This window comes from Passer montanus, unplaced genomic scaffold, assembly GCF_014805655.1.
Source record: "Passer montanus isolate IOZ18808 unplaced genomic scaffold, ASM1480565v1 scaffold87, whole genome shotgun sequence".
Taxonomy (NCBI): Eukaryota; Metazoa; Chordata; class Aves; order Passeriformes; family Passeridae; genus Passer; species Passer montanus.
This window is the reverse complement of record NW_024374034.1, coordinates 1169980-1192671: the sequence shown is the minus strand read 5'-3', so window position 1 is coordinate 1192671 and position 22692 is coordinate 1169980. Positions and strand designations below refer to the sequence as shown.

The 22692-nt window shown below is 35.9% G+C and overlaps 1 protein-coding gene across 2 annotated transcripts in view; it reads left to right on the top strand.

Annotated features, from left to right (window-relative positions):
- Positions 1 to 22692, top strand: part of FBXL17 (F-box and leucine rich repeat protein 17) — a 280165-nt gene that overhangs the window by 106074 nt on the left and 151399 nt on the right. The window contains exon 7 of one of the 2 annotated variants that reach the window (XM_039733407.1): positions 10200 to 10916. The exons of the other annotated variant lie outside the window; for it this stretch is intronic. Coding sequence (XP_039589341.1) covers positions 10200 to 10221 — 22 coding nt within the window. The 3' untranslated portion in view covers positions 10222 to 10916. Of the gene's footprint in view, positions 1 to 10199; positions 10917 to 22692 lie in introns of those variants that run through there. 2 annotated transcript variants of the gene reach the window in all.

Genomic DNA, 22692 nt, shown 5'->3' with positions numbered 1-22692 from the left:
ATTTAAAAAAATCCAACCTGCCATGTCTCAGAAAAGAAGATGTAGTCTTCATTGCAATTACTGTTATATTCTGAGTTTGCAACCTATAATTCACCATGCAGTCAGAATAGACACAGTACTTGAAAAGATGAGAGAAAAAGGAATTAGTGTCCCAATGATTTACTGCACTGACTGTATTGTTTACAGCCTGTCAGTATATCCAGTATAAATACCATTTGAAAGGAACATAGCCATGTTCTAAATTCACTTTAGGCTATTTCCTGCTTCATGGGTTCTAAGCTCAAAATGAAAAAAAAAAAGGCAATTATTTGGTGGGTTTTTTTCCTTTGTATATGTGCAGGTGAGCATAAACTTATGGTGGGATCATGCAATCATATAAACAGGAAATGTGTCAGATGCTGCATACTAATTATCTTCAATCGTGATCAGATTACTCAGTGAGCCCTGATTTTCTTTTGTTAAAACTAAAGAAAGCTGATGTATTCTGAATTTTCTGTGATGTTAAATGTAGGAGCATTTTTTTTATAGAATTCAAGATTAACCAATAGGTACTGACTTGTAAAGGATACAGGAATTTAATGTACCTTTAAAAAGTTGTAGTCAGCTGGAAGAGGAAGATAGTGATGAAGTGGAAGTTGAGCTGACAGAATGAATGACTTGCAGTAATATAGTATTCTGCATTGAAAGTGCAGTAATAATGTGATAAGGAAAATAAACGGTAATTTAAAGTGGTGGTCATGGTGATGCCTGTAGATATAGTCAGGGAAAAACAAGTGAGCAACACAAAGAATAGAAGTTTTAAAAGGCTAAAACTGTGTCCCTCTGCTTGAAGTCTTGTTGACTTCTGTTCATACCTTGTGATTGTGATTTGCTGTTTTTCAAAACCGTGGTGAATTGGTCTGAGACTTCCTTCAATCAATGTATCTAGTTTTTAGTCTCATGGAGTAGAGAAGAAACTGGTTAATACTCACCTCCATGTGACTGAAGGGAGCTAGGACACAGCCAGCTTGTCCAGCTACCTTTTAGAGGGGCAGAATGTTCCCAGACCTCACAGTTCTATACAGACAGAAAAGACATGAAAAATCCTGTCCAGTCATTAAATATAGCCTGAATTTTTCACTGTCAAAACCACTTATATCTCGTTTATAACTTCTATAATTTCTGTGATTCTGGCACGCTGGGAATGCTGTATTCCATTTCTCAGTTGCCCAATACAAGAAAGGCATGGACATACTGGATAGAGTCTTGCAAAGGACCATAAATAAGATGGAAGGACTTGAGCAGCTGTCCTGTGAGGGCAGGCTGAGAGAACTGGGGCTGTTCATCCTGGAGAACAGAAGATTCAATATGTGCATAAACACATGAAACAAGGGAGCAAAAGAGCAGAGACAGGGTCTTTCCAGTCGTGCTCAGTGACAGGTGGTGGGCAAACACTGAGACACAGGAAGTTCCCTCTGAACATCAGAAAACATTTCTTCACTGTGATGATGGCTGACCACTAGCACAAGTTGCCCAGAGAGGCTGTGGGTTCTTCTTCCTTAGAGACAAGGTTTCTAGGGTGCCTTCCAGGCCTCTTCCTAACTTATACACTGTGACTCTCATACGAACCTCTTGTGTTACTGTGTATTTTGATTGTTAAGGTAGATGGAGGTACATGAGGTGAGGTCCACCATAGCAGCCATATTCCTTGCATGCTTCTGATTTTTTAAAGTTTGTCATGTTTGAACAGACCATTATCTCCCGATTCTGGAAAATGTATTGGTCAAGGAAGTCCTAAAGAAGGCCCACAAGGAATTAGAGATATATTGCTATCAGCATCATTGATGTTACTGCTTATAGTGAAGAGTGGGAAAAATTGTGTATTGCCCTCATTCTTTCCATGTCTTTCCAGTACCAATTGGTACCTCCTCCTACTTCGTTTTATTTCTTGTCTTAATTATCCCTCCCCTTCAGACTTTATCTGATAAAGCTAATTTGACTAGCCTTTGTGGCATTTAACAGATGGTTGTGAGCCTGGTAGTCAGAGAGTTAAGAGCAATTCCGAATACTGTGCGTTGGAAAAAATTTGACAAGTTCCAGCCTGCACCCCAACACCAGCCACTCCAGACTGAGGTTTGTAGTCTGCTCCCTTGCAGCACAATATCAAAAATTTTGTTTCCAAAGACAGTGAGTTTTTTCTGTATTTATTGTCCTTGCAACACCTCCCAGAGCAAGAGAGGAAACAAACAGGACTTTCCGTCTTGTTTTCAAAGGATAGAGTTAAAATAAAACTAGTTTACCTGCTCTTAGTGCTTTGTATTTCAAATTTTCATAGTTTTTTTCTCAATTATCTTAGAACATTTTTATAGGTGGTTATTGCCTTTGACATGATAATTTTTTCTGATGTATATCCCATCTGTGCTTAGCTTCTTAGTTTCACACAGGATAAGAGCCAACTTTGCTTTCTTGGGTCTGCTTGGTTCTATACAATAGTACTTCTCTTTCCATTGAGAAAAGAAATCCTGTTAGCTCTTGACATGCTGTAGCTAGCCAGATTTACCAACACCTGCCAGCTTGTCATTAGTAGAGGTGTTTCGAAGTATACGGGTCTCTAGTAAATGAAAAGTACTCCTAATAAAAAGAATGGTCTGGAGGCAAAACACTATTGCCAGTAGTGTTTTCCTGATTTGTTCCCTAAGTTTCCTACAGACAGAGGGAAGGCAAACTGCAATGAAATGTTAACCTACCAAACCTGTATATAGTAAAATAAAAAGATAGGTCTTCTGTTTACTTTTAGAAAAGGAGCCTTCACAAAGAGACATGACAAGTCATTAATGATTAATACTTTATTTCCATTCTGGTAAAATTAACTAGTATACTTCTAAATGGACATTTTATAGAAGTCAGCAGAATAACAAGCTGTACATGATACATATGGTTTCACACAAATAAATTTATATGCTAAAGTAACACACAAATAATACTTGTTATTTGAGATCAGTGCAGTTACAGTTTCGGAATAACTTTGTTTTTTATTTATATTTTGTTACTTTTCTTTCAAAAATAATGTATTTTGAAGTTTATGTTTTGCCTTTATATTTAATTTTTTGTATGCAAATGTACACATACATATATAATATATTATTGGGATGGTTCATAGCAGGTTTTTGCATATGAGTAGGTCTGCTGAATGTGTTGAATGAATGAGTGCTTCCTATTTAGGGAAGTCTTAAGAGTTAAGGAAGACTTAGGGAAATCCTAAGAGTTATATCTAGGCAAGTTTCTAAGTCTGATTTCCTACAATTTGTTGCTTGAGGAGTAACATATCAGTCATATTTTTTTTTTTTGCTGGAGGCACAGTACATTTCAGTCAGACTTTACCAAGAGTTATTGATGCTAAACCCTTTGTTTCAAAACCTGAGGCTGGATGCAGCATCTAAAAAATCTGGCTTCTAGAAAGATTAATCAGCTGTTTGTGGACCATGCTCAGTGCAGAAAAGAACAGAGCCCAAAGGCTAATTTGTGTTCTCCATCTACTGTTGAACAATGGGAATTAATTCATAAAACTGAATTTCAAACTCACAGATGTGTATAGTGGATTATCTAAGAATTGTTCTGCCCTCCTCTGATTCTTTCCAGATACATATTGCTATTAGCTTGACTTTATTAGGAGTTATGAAGTTCTGCCAGTTCATGTTTCTAAGCTCCTTGAAAGTCCTTTTCAATGCTACTGAAGTTGCACAATTTATTTCAATCTGGAAAATCGAGCATGAGCTGATATAAAAGGGAAAAAATCCAGCCATACCTGGATTGGAAGAGTACATTTGGGAGATACATTTGATTTGCACAATACTAACAGGAGACAAAAGGCCTTTTATACTCCTTAATTAATTCTATGCTTGGTATATGAAATACATTAATTCCAACATATTTTCAATATGTTTATAAATCGTGTGTAAATTGACTTAGGATCTAACAAACTTAATTTTTTAACGGCTCTGATAACTGTCACTGCGAAGATACCCACTCTTGAAATATTTATGTTCTTATTGAATTGATTCAGATAAATTTTCTTCTTGAAGACTGGATACCTTTCTATTGCATAAATTGCATTTCTATGCTGCTCTTGGGAGCTTTTTATCAACAAGACATAACAATTTGCTTGTTAGGCTGAAAAGTGCACAAAATGTTACTTAGAAAGGCCTGTCAGATGGCATTCAAATATTAATTCAGTTTTTTCTGATACTGAATATACTTGCCTATTGTGAAAAATTACTTAAATTAGAAGATCTTACCTTGTATAGCTCTATTTTCTTCCAGTCTGTGTATGTCCTTTAGCTGATAGTTTTCAGTGGTTTCTTTTTTTGCATGTCTGTATCTAGTGGTTTTGATTTCTTTTAAAGTGGTCCTTTGTATTTTGACATATGCAGGCTGTGTTGAGCGGATGCCTTTCCTCACATGTGTGATATAGTTTATTAATGTATAAAATATATATCCATTTGCTACCCAAAGTGTTTCTCTAATCTGTATTACAAACTATAATTCCATTTCTACTTTCAGACCCAGTAGTTATTAGCCAGCAGAACTTAGCTTAGAAAATTTGTGCCATCCTTTGGCATTTCAGCAGGACGAAAATAAAAAGTGCATGCTCAAGCTTTTATCCATTAATTGTCTTCTGGCTTAGAAGACTGTGTCAGGAATTTTAAATGACATTAGACTCTCCTGGGACAACCGAAGAAAAAGGAAAATACATTCTGTGTAACTTAGTTGTGCTCAGTGATCTCCATTTGGACTGCTTTCTTGCCTGTTTCTGGACTCTTGTTGATGACAGTAGCAACACAACTGCCAATAATTATTGTAGCTTGGAGCTAACTATAATGGATGCTCTTGATTTTACATAATAGCAGGAGTAACTGAGAAATTTTAGGTTATATTCAACCCTCAATTCAGCATAAACCCACAAAAATCCATTCTATATTAAAACTGTATAAACTTCCAAGAAAAATAATGTTGGTTTGTGTTTGTTTTGGTTTTGCATTTAGTGTCCAGAAAAAAGATAATTGAAATGCTGTTATGTGGAGTCATGGGCTGGAGACAGACACATGACAGAATGCTGTGGATAATCAGCAAACAGCAATGAGTTTAAAAGGCTACCCTTTTATATGGGCTTTGGATTTCCCGGGCTCAGATAATTGATTGGATTTGACCTCTCTGCCAGCTCTCTGGCCAGTGGTGTATGTATATCTCAACTAGAACTAAGGTCTTTACTTGGGGTTGAATCCAACCTATCCCCACCTTATCTGGGGACTTGTTTTCATCTAGGTTGATTGAGTTTAAGGGGCAGCTTCAGATCAGCTGCAATGTGAAAAAAAATACAAGTAAAAACTAGCTTTTCTAGTAATATCTTAATCTAGGTATCTCCTTACCTGTGATGCTAAACAATTGTTCTAAACATCTGCTCTAAGCAAAAGGATAAAGATTTCTACTATGAGGAGTTTCTTGTATAATTCTCTTCTAAAAGATGTTTTGTTTATTGTGGTTACTATAGGTTACTGTCCTGGAATGCTGTAATAAACATTCTTCTTTGATGTCCCTGACAGATTTAATTTTCTAATTAAAACATAATTAGAAAAAATTTCTGTTGAAAAAATGTTTTGACAAAATCCTACCACAGAATTGAGGGCTGTTAGGTATGAGCTTAAACACTTCAGGTCAAATTGTAAAATAAGCATTTCAGAAGAATTTTTGGTAGCATATAAACTTTTATTTTTGCTTGTAACATTGCTTTGACCAATTGTTCTTCTGTGTAATGAATGTATCCCAGTGGTCAATGCTGTCAATTATTTGCTGAATTAAGTTTGCAGAGATGTTTCCTGATTAGCCCTGGTCTGAATGGTGGTATATTCATATATCTGTTAATTTGAATACCTGTAAGATCTATGAAATAAATCAGATGAGGCAATATGAAAACCACAGTTTTTGTAAAAAGGAGTACAAAAGTTAGAGTTTGACTTTTCACTGCTGTAGCAATTTTTTACTAGCATACCAATCAGAAAACATTGAAATTGCAATTTAATATTTATTTCTTATACAGCTATGGATAGATTGGTCTCTTCAAGTACTGCTCCAAGTAGCTCAAGACAATGAATGTACAATACTGTACTGTAACATACAGTAAGATAAAACATGAATCTTTCAGAAGTTAAAGGAATATGTAGAGTTTGAGTTGTTTTTATTTTTCCTTTGTTCATAAAATTGTTTTCTAGAATTTTGCATTATAAGTGTCTGTAAGTGAATGATAGACCTTTAAAAAACCTTCTTGAAGCATTTTTTAATTGGCTGCCAAAATGGAAACTGCTCGGAGAGAAGTAAGAACAGGTGGTAGGGTTTTATTCTTCTCTAGATCTTGCCCTAATAGCTGGTCTTTCCATTTACAGTCTAATTAACACATTAATATAGTTTAGGTGATTAGGGATTTCTAACCCTATTTCTAACCCATATTTTTGCAGTCCCCAGGTCCTAACACAAGGGCTCAAAAATGGGTTTACAGATAGAATTTGTCACTGGATCTTCAGCTTTATGTCAGCAAATCATTTATCTCACTTCCCTTTCAGGCCTCATTTTACATCATTATTTTGAGCATTCAAAGGGTCAAAAAAGTATTGCAGAGCAAAGTAAAACTTCTCTTCCTGAGACTGCAAATTATGCTACTCATTTTTTCAGGAGGGAAGACCTTAGAAACCCTTCTTCATATTCTGCTAGTTGCCTGTCACAATTAGTCTTTCTCAGCAAGTGCCATGAGAACAATGGTGTTAAATAGAAACTTGCTTTAAACTATCTTATTATAGCAAGTCATATGTCGTATAAGATTCATATATGTTGTTCAATTGCTTATTAAAAGGGCTACAGAAAAAAGAAATAATTTTTAGGTGCTATGGCTGAGCATCAGCTCTCAGCTTACAGTATTTTAAAATTCACTGTTGGTATAGTTTACATAGGTAACCCAGCTATGTTCGAATTAAAAAAACAACACTCAATAGTGGTACGCCTGTAAATAGAAACAAGAGTTGCACAAATTCCCTCCACTTTTGGAAAATAAATTCTTACAACAAATACATAAGGTGAGGTGATGTTCTACAATTTTCTTTATAAAGGTTTCATCATTCAATAGAATGCTTTTCTATTGAAAACTTTTCAATAGAAATTTCAAAATCTTTCCTGAAATTTCAAAATTTTTCCTTTGAAATTCTGAATATTGGGTAGCATCTGTATATATAAAGATATATACATCTTCATGCATGTTATGCAGAGTTTGTTCAGGAACATCAAAGTGAATTTTTTTACAGAATCTTCCATAAAAAAGATATTTTTCAACATAGAAATTTTACTAATAAATGTACAGTGTCCAGACTTAGTCATACATTAAGATGAAACCCTATTCTAGAAATACAAGGTGAAACAATGATATATTATAAAGTCTATATTATTAACTTAGTCTTAAAAAACTGATACAATTTTACTTTTTAAAAGAGGATTCAAATCCTAGTGACACACATTATATAAGAGATTAAGTTCAATGTTTTTCAACATTGCTGGTAGCTGTACATTTCTGTCTTGTGAAGAAATCCCTTAATAAAACAAGATACTCTGCAATTTCCCAGTAACAATCATGGGCATTTTGAATAATAGCACAGCACAAAGTGTTTCATGGTTTTGTTACTTCCTCTTTGGAGGTGACAGTAAATACCTGCAGAGAAGAGGAAGACGAAATGAGAAACAAGGAGACAGTTATAATACTGAATTGTTGGATGTAAAATCCAAATGCTACAAATTCCTGAGTATTTTTGATATGCACAGGTGTTTTGGAATGTCTGTATAAAAGTATCTAGTTTAGTACTGGTTACAATACAGGGGCTCTAAGTGAGCCAAAATATAAATGAAAATATGAAATGTTATAAAAAAAATACTATGGTAATAGTGAAGGATGCAAATGTTAATTTACGACACAGTATTTGGGAAATAAGAGGATTTTAAATATTTCTGATATTTCATTTCTATATTTGTCACTTTTCATTCATTTAAGTATATGATTTAAACAAATTTTTTCACTCCAGCTTTCACTCATGTATGCAATTGTAAAATATTGTACTGCAGTAACATCAGTATAAAAAAGTGATTAACAATCTGCTTTTTTCTGCTTTTGCATATTATGTGTGGGAAATTACAGAGGTGACGATTTGTCTAATTGCTCTACTGCAGTTACAATTATTGAGAAAAGGTCAATGTAGTCATTGTCAATTACACTGCTAAAGAAAACACGTTTTGTAGCCCTGAAGAACCATTATGTCAATTTTATGCCATTCATCAGTGTGTAACAGAAGTGCTAGGATATATAAATCTTATCTTTCATGGAATTACAGCGGACTTGCTCTATTACAGGCACTTGGTGCTGCTGAGTAGAGATAACATTAAGTACTCTCTGTTAATTGCATGTTTTTTCATTGTCTCATGTTTCTCAAGATCTGTGTGCAGTAAAACCTGGCTGCTTTAATGAATAGAAATGGATATGCTAGAGTGCAATTTAACCCTTCTATTTTCACATAGTTAAGAGATGATGAGTGAGAGAAAAAAGATCTTTAGCTACAAAAGCTGCTGTGGTGTTGGCATCAACTTTAACAAATGTAGTAGTGTCAATATTGAAATACATACACTGAATTTGGTGATATAGTGCATATACAAAATAGTGCAGTGGTATCTTAACTATTGCACTCTTTTATCTACTTTCTTTTCTTTCCCTGTTTTTTTTTCTTCAGTCTTGGTTCTCATCAGGATACACACATGAAACAGAGGCCAGTTATAAGAATGATTCCGTATAAGTACAGTCCTGACAGCTGTATTGTGTGGTTAAGTTTCTATAGGTTGTCCTGAAGATGTGCTGTGCACTGAGAAATTGTTTTTATTAAAAAGATGCTTCAAGGACTGTTGGGGTATGGTAAAATTTTATGTACGAACTTAGTTCTTATTCAAATAATCCACAAAACAAAGGGGGTTTTTTTGTTAGTACTCATACCCGGAAATATCCTAAGAGAAAATTTAAGTGTTTCATTACACCTCTAAAAAAAAGGGTCTCACTGTGTCAGACCACATTATATTGCCACCATGTAATAGAGCTGTGTATGTCAAACTGGGACATTGAATCAATATTAATTAAAAAAAAAACCAATTTGGAAATTTACTTAACCTCTCAATTACACCTTTAACATAAGGAGTTATTTTGTTAACATATGACAGGAAGAGAGGAAGTGTGAACACAGGAAATGTACTGTTGAAAGATTAATTGCTTTTGGAGTACACTCTTTATCTGTGTGCTAGAAGTACTCAAAGAGATATATATCAAAAAGATATATAGCTGTGGAGGTATCAAAAATACCTAGAAGACAAAACAGCAAGTACCAAGACACCATATTTAGAATGAGGGTCTAGAAGAGTAGCAAGAGACAGAGGCATAGACAGCTGCTTGTGGCTGGTCTCAGAAGAACAGTCAGCTGATTTTTTTTTATCCACATGTGTAGATTGGTATAATTGAGAAGAGCACTGACTGCAAATTTTAACAGACTTGTCCTAGGGTGACACTTGGGGCTGTCCTCCCTAAATTTACCCTATAGCAAAGCTCTTTGTGTATTCTTCAACAACCTACCTTGGTTATATTTGATTAAAGCAAACTTTGAACTAAAACATAATTTGTTTTATTTTGAAACAGCATTTTTGCCAAACAATCCAGGTTTGTTTTTTTTTTAATCTTTCTAGGGTCACGGGGAAAACTTGAAAGCACAAATCACAGGTGGCTAGACCATGATCATATCTGGTTCCAAACTCTGTGTACATCTAGTTATCATATTTTCTTGGTTGTGTTTAGTCTTTGTTCTGATTTTTAAAAAATAATTAAAAAAACAAACAACAACTGCAACAAACTGGTGAGATCTAATAGAGCTGGTGTTTATAGGAGCTGTGCCTCAGGATTGTAGGTATTGCGAATTTGAAGGAGTAGAGAGAAGGTCTCATCATCTCATCTCTGTGTTTTTCAAAATAAAGAATAAACTGATAGTATGTGGGGCTAGATTCTATGTCTAGATATTTATCTTTGTATTAATTTACTTTGCAAGTGAAACTGCAGTTGTTTATCCCATTTGTGCTATGTCTGTGTTACCTTCTGATTACAGAGTCAAACATTCAGGCAGATAGATAAACCTTGTACATTGAGCAGAAAGCTCTGGAAAGACAGTGGATGAAGAAGTGCAGGGAGAAGAATTGTGCCCGGGCTTGGAGTCACTGTGACCGCTGCACTTTTCTGTTGTGTGGAAAACAAGGGACAAGATGGAAGCTATTGAACTGATTGTCATTTCATAACTTTGATAGGTCTGAGTATGTAGGATATATGCTGTTTGGAGGTTTGATTGACCTTTTAAAATAATTTTCCATTATGCAAGTATGTTTCTGATTCTGACAAAGGAGGAGAACCTGGACGCCTGATGTGCTTGTCTTGAGCTCTTGATATGCAGAGCACAATACTGGACTTTCAAGGAGGGTCTGATGGAATGAGACACTTAAATTCACAGGCTGAAACAGTGTTGTGCATGATATCCAGTAGTTCAAGTTTAACCCACACATTCTGCTAAATATTCTTTGTTAAATAACATGTGCTGTTAAGTTAGAAAAAGTAGTTGAATCTTTAGGTTTTAATTAGTTTCACACTAGATGGCAAGTACATGAAGAAGATTTTATTTTTAGCATGATCCTCTACTGCAAGCAGAATTAGTTTTATACTTTACAAAAAATTGAGACATTATGTAATTGTTTGCATAATAGATTGGTTAAAAAAAATTTATAAATGCTTAGATATTTTGGAAAACTGTATGGCCCTGTGAATAAAGTGTCAGAGTTGAGTGCTATTGTAGGCTTTACTGTCTTGTGTTTTTAATCTCTCAGTGATCCCATTTATTCCTTTACAAAATAATAATAAGAAATTATCTTTTTAAGGACTACTAATTAAAATGTCAAATATTTACTACAAAGCATAGATAAAGTGAAGAGAAACTGTTCATTGTATAAATTGGGAATTGAATTTAGGCTATATTTCAGTATCTCATAATTTAAATATATCTTAAAATTTAAGTGTCCTCTACCATACATCAGACTTGCAGTATTTGTAACTCTGCCGGATTCTTTTAGTATAATGAAAAAAGACTAAATGGAGTAGAGTCTAGTATAATTTATTTATAAAGATAGTATTTTATAGATTTGAGATTAACTGAATTCATTTTTTATATTTGCCGTGCTTCTCAGGAAGAGGATTAAGAATCTGTTAATACTTTGAGAAAGAGGCCAGAATGCATTACTTGCTGCTCTAGCACTGAGAACTCTCTAATACTTAACAGAAGTTGAGATTTGTAGCTGTAGTATTCTGCTGCAAGGAACATACCGCTTGATTTCTCGGGAAGTTTCTTCTTCCTGGGTATTCTTGTCACATTAATTTCTTTCTCAAGCAGCAAAAGAGGGGCTAAGAAGTATTTATTTATTCATGAGAAGACTAGTCTAGCTCATATTTGTAAATCCACTTTTTATATCCCTCCGAATGAAGTTAACATCATCTATCTTTCATGTTAGAATCTTACTCCTACTTTTTCCATGAATTTTGGTTTCTTAACTTGAACTTAGGCTGGTGTCATATATTGAAAGAGACTGGGGAGAGATCAGCATTCATTTGTTATTTGTATGCATATCTTCTAGGTGTATATAAAATTACATCTGTTGAAATCTTTGGGTGATGCAAGAAGAAGAGAGGGAGTAAATAACACTGAAGATAGACTGTTGCTGCCAAGCAATCTAGGTTATTTTAGTGAACGAAGATCATGCTGGGAAAAATGAATTTCAGTATAGCCATATACGAAATTGTATATTTAGTAACACAGAATGCAGGATGTACCTGCACAATGGCAAGAGTTGCAACTTTGAGAATAATGATTCTCAAACAGATTTAGCGATTACAATGAGTAAAATGAACTCACGCTATCTAAACATCGCAAAACAGTTGAAGAGGCCTGGGGTAAAGAAACTTATTGAATCTTTCTGTACACCCTTAAAAATGATAATATAACAGTATGACAAACAGCACCTGTATTAATATTTTTTAAGGTAAAGGAATATGGGCTTACAACTCCAAAAAAAAAATCAAAGACAATTGACTTGCAAAAAAAGTGTAGAAGAATTTTAAGATAACAGCTGGTGACATTTTAAAATCTAAGAATGAAAAAACTTGCATTTGAAAATATACATTTACATGTGAAATTAAATACATTTTAAATAGTGTGTCTTAGAATGAATTACAAAGGAAAGTGAGCTCTGCTTGCTTTTTTATTTTCCTCCTAGATTGTAAATGATGTGTTTTAACTTTTCCAGAAACCCCAGGCTTGCTAAAAGCAATATAATTAGAATAGGATCTGGACCTCAGGGCCTCTTCTAGTCCACTCCTCTGCTCACAGCAGGATCAGCTGTGAGCCCAGACCAGGACAGTTCTGTATCAAAGTCTCCAAGGATGAGGTCTGCACAACCTCTCTGTGCCACTGCTTGGCGGTCCTCATGGGGAAAAGTTCTGAAGCAGGCGTCCAATATGAAACTCTTGTTTCAAATTACACATTTTTTGCCTCATTCTCCAGGCATGCATCACTGTTGGAACCTCACATTGTCTTGATGACCTTGTAGGTACAGGAAAATTGCTTTATGTGCCCTCAAACCACCTCTCTAGACTGAAAATGCCCCTCTGCCTCTCAGCAGGACCTGTGCTTCAGCCCCCGACCATTGTGGAGGGATAAGGCTGACCTCCTTTACTCCCCGAGTGCACTGCTGACTCACATGCATTTTGCTGCTTTCCAATATACCAAGTCCTTTTCTGCAGAACTTTTTCCCACCTAGTTGGTCCATAGCCTCTGCTTCTCCTTGCAGACAAGTACATATTAAGATCATAGAATGGTTTGGGTTGGAAGAGATCTTTAAGGGACTTCCAGTCCAACCTCCATGCCATGAACAGAGATCTTTAACCAGATCGGATTGCTCAGACTTCTGTCCAATCTGATGTTGAATGTTTCCAGGGATGGGGCATCTGCCAGCTCTCTGGGAAACCTGTGCCAGTGCTTCACCACCCCCAATGTAAAATAACTTTCTTATCTCTAAATTAACCTTCTCTTTAAAACCATTACCCTTTGTTTTATCATAAGAAGTCCTGCTGAAAAGTTTGTCCACATCTTTCTTGTAAGCACCCTTTAAGTACTGAAAGACCACAGAGAACCTTCTCTTCTTGACACCATTTGTTGCTGATGCCCACTGGGACTCTGAGCCATTGACTGTTACCCTGTGGATATTACTGTCCAGCCAATTCCTCATACACCAAACAGTCCACCCATCAAATTAATTTCTCTCTGATTTAGAGAGAAGGATGTTATGGGGGTCCATGTAAAATACCTAATAAATCAACTGACCATGACTGATAAATTATTTGACTGTGTTAGATGGTTATTAAATTTCAAATTTATTTAGTGCAGTTACTTCATTGTTGCAAACTGTGCTGCTGTTTGAAAATCATGAGAAACAGAAATTCTTCTGTAGGTTCTTTGTGTCACAAGCTTTAGAATTGCTTGCCATTTATATCAGGATTTCAGTAGCTGCGTAACTGCTAACCTCTCTATACCGAGATAAGTTAAGTTGAATAGCAGCTAGTTCAGCAAGTAGTAATAGTGTCTTCTGAGAGGAGAGTAATGTCCACAGACTGATGGTTGGTACTGTGCCACAGAGCTCAAGAGTTTGTTAATACAGGCTTGTTCAGATGAGTAGAATAGCTAATTTCATTTTACTGCTATTCCTGAAAAATAGTCACAATTTTCCCATAGTGACTTAATGCATATTCTGAGCATTTGTGGAAGTATTTATTTAATATATTACTTTACAAAACTGTTTTCTTATTTTTTATTAGTAAATCCAGATCAGTTTCTACCCATTTTTGGGCTATTGTTTTTTAATGAATTTTAAATGTATTATGGTGCTCTAAAAGTGACCCCTGCAACTTCCTGGAACACTCACATGCCAGCCAAAATTCAGGCAAGAATGTCTGTTAATTATTTTATCTATCTTCATTTACCAGCTTTTTTTATTCATATAAGTCAATCAGTGGTTGTAGTGGGTATTACATAACCAACAGTACCCTTTAAAGAAGGTATCCTATAATGTATGCTTCAGGCAGTGATTAGCCTCATCAATTCTGGTTCACAGTACTTCTATGTAATTATTGTTAAAGCCTTAGGATTTTAGTAGGGCATTAACCAGGCCATCTTCTTTTCTTTACATATTGTGTATTATTTCTGTAATTTCTCAGGAAAAAAAAAGGTATTTAGATGTAATTAACTTAAAGAGCTTTTAAGAGATTACGAGCTGAGCTGGGTAAAATGGCATAAGCCCTTCATGTTTTATTAAAGAGACGCCTTGAATAGCTTGTACTGTCCCATGGCTTTAACAACTTAAATGTGATATTCTTCATATTCACTGGGTGTAATCATGATTCTATTTCATGTTCTATGCAAGCAATGTCTTATGCAATCTTTTCAATTTGAGCCTTGTATTTAACTTACTAAAATTTAAGTTTTTCTTATGGGAAATTAGAAATTCAGGAAGAAAGTCGAGTAGCCTAAGTAATTTGTGAAAGCAAATTTTTAAAGGAAGTATTCACCATGACAGGATGTAAGGACTTATAGTAGGATTTACTACTAGGAAAAGTTATGTATCTTTTTCTAAATAGAAACTATATAATGCTTATTGGAATACTTTGAAGGCATTAGAAAAACAATGGAACTGATGAGAAACTAAATTAAACTTATTTCTTCAAGAAATAATTGGAAACACTTTTTTTCAGTTTGCAACATTTGATATGACTGTTCAGATAAGATGGGTGCAGCACCAGTTGTTTTTTCTTTTTACAACAAGAGGCTGATGATAATAGACCAGTATCTTTCTTTGTGTTTTGGGAAAAGTTGGAACTTAAGCATTTAATTTTATTAGATCTCACCTTTCTTAAAAAAAAAAAAATAGGGATTATGAAGACCATTGATTGTTATGCTTGCAAGTGTAATTTATAGAATTTATTAAAACCTCTAATGTACTTTATTTTCTGGTCATGGATATTGATTGATTATTACAGATAAAGAAATACTTTTGCACTCTTCCTGTAACTGACACTTAATGATAAAAAAGTTTCCTGAAAAATCTTCCGGTGTCTGTTTTGTATCCTTTACCCTTATTACAGAATCAGGGAATGGTTTTCAGCAGAAAGGGACCACTGGATCCAGTCTGGCCTCCATGCCCAAGCAGATTTATCCTAGAGCATGTTGTACAGGATTGTTCAGACAGCCTTTGAATGTGTCTGTCCACAATCTCTCTGGACAATGTGCAGTTCTTAGTCACCCACACAGTAAAGTTCTTATGTTCAGGTTGAACTTCCCTTCCTGTGCATCAGTTCCTGCCCTTTGCCTCTTGTCCTGTTGTTTGGTACCATGGAGTGGAGCCTAGTCTGTGCCCAGATCCTTCCCTGCAAACATGGACAGACATGGATGAAGTCTCCTCTGAGTTGTCTCTTCTTGATGCTGAACGGGCCCAGCTCCCTCAGCCTTTTCTCCTGAGATGCTCCAGTCCCTTTATCATCTTTGAAGCCTCTGCTGGACCTGCTCCAGGAGCACCTTGTCTGTTGTCCTGAAGAGCCCTGAACTGGATACAGCACTCCAGGTCACTACTAGGACTGAGTGGAGCTGCAATTACCCTCCCTAGACCTACTGGCAGTGCTCTTCCCAATGCACCCTAGGATCACTTTTTTGTCCCAAAGACATACTGGCTCATGGAGAGCTTGTTGTCCACTCCCAAGTTCTCCTCATAGCTACATTCCAGCAGGTTAGTGTACCTGTCCTGGTGCCTGGGGTTATTCTTCCTCAAGTTAAGGACCTTGCATTTGCCTTTGTTGGATTTCAGATGATTGCTGTCTGCCCATCTCTCCAACCTGTTGAGTTCCTCCTGAAGGGCTGCCAGCTCTCAGGCCACTCCTCCCAGCTTTGTGTCGTCAGCGAATGGGCTGAGGCGTGCACTCTATCCCTTCATCCAAGTTAAACAATACTGGGCCCAGCACTGAATTCTGCAAGACACCACTAATGACAGGCCTCCAGTAAGACCCTGTGCCACTGATCACGACCCTTTGAGAACTGTCCTTCTGCCAGTTCTCAGTCCATGTCACTGTCCACTTGTCCAGCCTGTACTTCCTGAGTTTGCTTATGAGAATATCATGGGATACAGTGCTGGAAGCCTTGATGAAGTCCGGGTAGACAACAGCCACCACTACCTAGTGGTGGCTGTTATCTACCCGGATAGTACTAATGATGACTAATGCTATCTTTGGAACTCTGGAACAGGAGTTTATATTGATATGGCAAGTATGATGTCTTCTTTGCCTGTATTTTTATAGTACTTATTTTCTGTTCATGTATTGTTTGTTCTGTATTTGGAAATTAATATATAGAAATTGTTTAGGGCTACATTTACCTGAGCTTGGTTTGGGTTGTCCAATAAATTGTAGTTAATATTTAAATGTAATTGGAGTTGCAATGTTTTTTAAAAAAAACAAAACAATAACAACCAAGCCCAAAAACAAAACATAGTACATGTAAGTAGAGAACTATTCAACGTTTAAGCTGTTACCTTTCTGTGAAATTGCTATATCTTCTGATGTAGATGTATGTGTTGTAATACCCAAATGTAGTATCAGATTATTAAAATGAAATTGTTAAAACATCTAGGAAGGAACAGGATATTCAGTAATTTGCTGTCCCATAGTTGTTATCTGTCATTCCATAGCAGTAACTTGGTGCTTTAATCATTGAAATCTGTAAGCTGATCATATACAAACTGGTACAGAAGAGAAAAGTTTCATTGTTCCAGTGCTCATGGAGTACTTGGCAATCTTGTTTTGCTTTGAGTGGCTAAGAGCTGGTGGCATGGTATTATGCCCCTCAATAAGTTTATTATTACTGTGCTAACAGCAGTCATATGTTCATGCCCTCTGTATAGTCAAAGTGGAAAAAAGTCTTTTGAGCACAAAAGCTGAGGAGAGGTTTATTCTGAAGTGAAGGTGATGAATCAGGTTTGAGTAGACCAACCTGATAGCTCTTAGACAAGCAAGAGAAGAAGCTACCTCCTGCTATTCGTCTACTATTCATCTGCTAAAAATAGTGGTGTCATGTATTGCTAAGAGGAACCTTTGGTCTACCACAGAAAGAAAGTATACCAAAGTTTCATTGTGTTTAGGGCTTTTAGTGCCTGGAGAATAAATTGGTCCTGTTACTATAAATTCACTTTCCAAGCAACCTTTAGCAAGACACTCCTGTACTGCTCATTATTGTTACTGTCTGAAGATGCTGCATGTGAGACATTTATACTTCCATTAGGTAACACCATGGATAATCATTGTAGGGAGTGTGAAAAAATAAGAACAGTAGGGGTCACTTGTTTAATGAAAAGGTGATGAGCCAAGAGCTTTATGGTTTCTGGGAGATTGACATAATAGGGACATATATTCAATTAGAGATTCTATTACTGCTAGAAGTCTGATAGAAGCTTAAGATCCCTCACCTGATGTGTCAATCTTGTTTTTTTCTGCTTGCTTGTGACTGCAAGTCAGAAAAGTGCTTTAAAAGGAGTACATGAATAATTTGGTTGCTAAAATCTTGCTAGTCTCATTTGGATATATTCAAGTGATTAATCTGAGCACATGCTGAATTACTTTGTTGAATTGACTCTTAAATTGATAGAGTGGAAGAAGGAGTTATAATCTCTTTTTTTCTGCAGTATTTTATCTTTGAAAAAATGGATTCGAATGAAAATGCTATTGTGAGGAGTATTTAAAAATCAACTTCTATTTCATAGGTGAATTGATTTAAGAAAGAGGATCACTGATGTTAATTTAAGTACTTCACAATGGTTTATTGCAGGCTATAACTTCTTTACAGTGACAATCAAGTGATTTTGGAATATCTGAACTAACATTTATAGTGATTAAAGTTATATTGCTTGTGAGCCCATTAAAACCCAGTTAAGCATATTGAATTTTAATCTGTGGAGACAAAGGAAGTCAGATGCTTATTGGTTCTACAAGATCCAGACATATGTGCTTCTTCAGGGCCTGAATCTTATGGCCACACTTGTTCCCAGATCTCATAAGATCTGCATTATGTTACTTCTGTTTTCCCAGTTAATTTATCTACTTTATAATAGCATCAAAAATTCTGATTTGTTAGCAGTAGTTCTGCACTGGTTTTTCTCTGTAAATCTCAATGACAAATGGCATTGGAAAGGAGATGATTTTCTTCAGAAGTAACTTCCTTTGCATTATTTTTCAAAACCTTTTTTTAAAAAGTAATGTTGATCTAATATTTATGAATTTTGATTTTATTCAACCATTGAAATCTTATCTTAGAGTTATCTGTTACACAGCAGATATTTACAGGGCAAATATTTGTTTTTATTTCATAATGCTGGTTGAAAAATTGCTGGAGCTAGTGCAATATGCCAATTGTCACCTTAAAATATGTATATTCACAAAAAAATCATACCTCAAAGAACTATAGATACCTGACTTTTATGGATGTAGTTAAGCCATGCTGCTTTTGGTAAGTTTTCTTCAGCAGCTGCTTCTCGAAGCTGTGACACCACCAGCGTGTGGGGTTTTTCAGGGCCCTTTTCAGCTGGGGCATTGCTGGACTAGATTTTGGCCAGCAGCACCCCCAGTAGCTCCAGGCACCCCAGTAGTGGAGCATGTTCCTGCCAAGGTGTATCTGCTCTTGTCAGTTAGACTTTTAATGAAACCTGATGATATTCAGCAACTTACTTGGAAACACATGTTGGAAGTTTTACTGTGCTTCTCAATATAAGAAAGCCAAAAAGTTTCTAAGTTGTTGTATGACAAAACATCGCCCAGAAATATGTGACACCTAAATAATTTAAAAGAACTCTTCAAATAATAAAAAATATATTCTACCTTGATCTTAGTGTTCCTTGAATAAACAACAAGTATCAATTTTTTTGTTTAATATTGCATTTTCTGTACAGAGTGCTGTCTACTAATGTAGGCCGCCTACATATGTTTCGTCTTGCCCTCATACTGTCTCATTTTTAATTCTTTAAAATACAGCAAAATAAAATGAAACTACTGATGTATAGCTTTTCTTTGGTTTGAGGTTTGTTGTTTTCAATTTTCAAAAAAGCAGTAACTGCAGTTAACATACAGTTAATTACCTATTATGTAGAGGCAAAAGGAGTCAACAGATTGTAACAAATAGACATTTTAAGAAATACTTGCCCAGTATTTTGTGGACCCAGATTGTCTCTCGATGGTCTTTAAATACACTTGCAAAAAATGTATGGAGCATTTGGAAGTTTAAAACACAACTTGCTTATAATTCTGGAAATTAATACAGATTTAGCTCATTAAAAACTATTAAAACTCTCCTGCTGCTCTAATAAAAGTGAGAGGGAAAAATTCCCAGAAAGGTGAGGGAAAGAATCATTGATTGCAAAGTAGTTACAATTACAGTGTAACTTCTAACTTTGCCCATGAAGTTATGATACAGCTTCTAAGAAAGATACAATTGCCAATAAAAAAAAAAAGAAATATTTGTGATTAATAAAATTCTAGATATTCTATTACCTTGCCATGAGATGGTGATGTTAATTCTGCTCTGTGAGCATCATACAGCCACAATTTGATTCTAAGCTAGATCAATGTTTCTTTTGTAAAAATCTTCCTGGGAATGTACCCACTGATATAAAAGGGAAATAACACGTTATCTAAGTACAACTACTTCGAACTTTGTTAAGACTGTTTGTGACTACAAGCTGGAAAATACTTGGAGAAGAGTCTGATAGTGGAGCATTTAGAGATTTTAAGTAGGTTTCCAAGGCCCTTTAGGACATTTCATAGACATAGATACTTAAAGGATTTGGAGCATTTTGTTTCTTTCCTCTAATTGTTTCTTATGCAGTGTTATTTTACCTTTCTTACAGTAACACTCCTTTATCTTTCCAAGAAACTTTTAGTAAAATAGTATTAATCTTATTTTATATTCAGACAGGGAAATGGGACATGCCAAAGGAAAAGAGTCTGTGTAGACGCATTCTGAACTCGTCTGTGCTCACTGTGCTAAGTTGCTAACTTTTTTTGGCTCATTTTAACTTGTACAATTAAGGATGAAAAAAGTTAATCCCGCAATCCTGCAAAAGACACACATTTTTATCTGCAAGAAAGTATTTGCAGGGGAAAAGTCTGTGCATACAAAATGGACATCTGCTAGATGCATAATTAGATATATTTGGCCTGAAACGTGTCCACATTCATTGTGTGTTTCAATATTTCAGTCCCTCACAGCTACCACCAAAACCTGTAAAGACCTAGAGGAACTGCCAGCAGTTGTACCCAGAGAAACCTGAGCTTTTTATTCAGTGATTTTAAAATGATAAGCAAAGATAGGGCAGTGCTGCCAAGTGCATGTGCTGTGGACTGATCTGCTTTCTGGATCTGCCAGCTGCGGACCAGCTGTGCTGGCCTGAGTGGTGCCAGAACTGCAGGCAACCCTGCAGACAGGCTTTGTGCAGACAGGCAGCAGCAGGGGGAGCTCAGATTAATGAAATATGTTCTTCTGTGACCTCTTTTGAAGGAGTAAGGGAGGCAAGCTGGGCTCTGGTGAAAGCCCAGCTTGGCATCCATGTGACAAACCAGAATTTATACATGATTTCAGGGAGTACTGAATGAATCTGTTCTGAGGTTTTTTTTAGAAAGCCAGACAAAGTGGCTCTGTCCAGTGCTAGTATCCTGGTGTTCTAGTTGGAGTGATGCTAGTAGCACTGCTACGCCTAATATTGTATTCCATTCTATATCTGTATCTCTGCTGCTGTGTCCATGATTTCCATGGAAAAAAGTTCTGGTTTAGCTTTCCTTGATTTATGATTAGATAGGGTTTGCTAAAATCTCATTTCAGAATTCTGTGTTTGAAAACAGAGAATTATCTGCATATCAACTCTTAAACTGAATTTTCTCTTCCCTGCTATCAGTACATTACCAACAGGATGATAGGAAAGGAGGGGATGAGAGACAGAGGAGACCTGTAGGCCCAGCTGCATAATTAGGTTGTAAATCCCTTGAGGCACAGGCATAAGACGAAAAAGGGTAGGACCAGAACAGGTTATTTACCAATGTTAGCAGTTTAAGCATATTCATCTGCTGCCTCCAGAAGGCGTTATAAGGGTCTAATAATTGCCTTCCATTAGTCCCTCTCCCAATTTTTTAACTCTAATATTAATGCACTTAGTCTAGATTAAGTAGATTTTGTAATTTACTCTGTCTTTTCTTCATGTTTTTTATAATTGGAATTCATGTGTGGAATTCATGGTAAGTGCTTCTTCTGCTGTTCACATGCTGCTCCCGTAATGGAGATCAGCACTGGTAGAGGTCAAAATCAAACCCATCAGTGCAACTTCAAGCACAGCTAGAAGTGTTTTGCAGAGCTATCATTTGGTTCATCATTTTATGTCATGTTTGCCCTGAATGATGTCTTTCCAGGAATATGTACAACACACATACACACAGACAAAAAAAAAAAAAAAATTTACACCCTAAGGTGCCTTTCCATATCTCCATATTCACAGTTTCTTTGGAAACAAGAGAGATGATTTCTTTGTCGGCATAGAGTTCATTGCACCAAATATTTTTACACTTTTTTTTACACTCACTTGGGAAATTGTGTGGTGTCTGTACCTTCTGAAAGCTATGGTTTTGACTCATGCTGTTCTTGTATTAGCTGCAGGCTATGAGCTTTCCTATCATCGTTTCTGCATTTTTAATTGACCTTTGGCATCCCATGTGATGATGACTTTTCTTATGCTTGTCCTGCTGCTGCTCATACATCCTTTCTTTCTTGCTTCACATCACAGTAGCATTTTCTGCTTGCTTTCTTTAAATTAGGTGCATGGAGATGGCCTATAAAGTTCTCTGCTATGCTAACCTCAGAGGTTTCTGCTCTTTGGGTATTTCATGGCTGGTTAGTGTTTTGAGATGAAGAGATTTTGTTGAGTAGTAATTTAAATAAGCTTCTCCTGTTTGATCAACATTCACATACTGAAATTAGGTTTTTGTTTGTATACTTTTCAGGCTACTTACTGCAATTTTTCACACAAAGAATTCTTCCCTTATCTGATGTTCTTTTTATCCTTCTCAATGGCATTCTTCTTCAAACCACATTCTGTACCTTCTACAATTAAAAAATAGTACAACTCTGTCCTCTTTGCTTAATCTATTTTTACTGTTCCATTCAATCACCTCTATCACTGTAGATTTTATATTTCTTGCTTTTTGGAAAAACTCATCTGGGTATCTTGATGTTGCAGATTTTCTAACCATTGATAGCTGTCCCAGTGGTGCTAACTTGGTTGGTTGCGTAGTGAGTATGTGGCATGATCGCGTTTCTGTTTAGGTTGCATTGGTGTGCTTGTGAATTTAACCAAACTCTTCCAGCAAACCTGAACTATGACATTTGGAAAAAGGAATTTTGAAATATGGTTAGAAGTACCAAACGTTAGTGG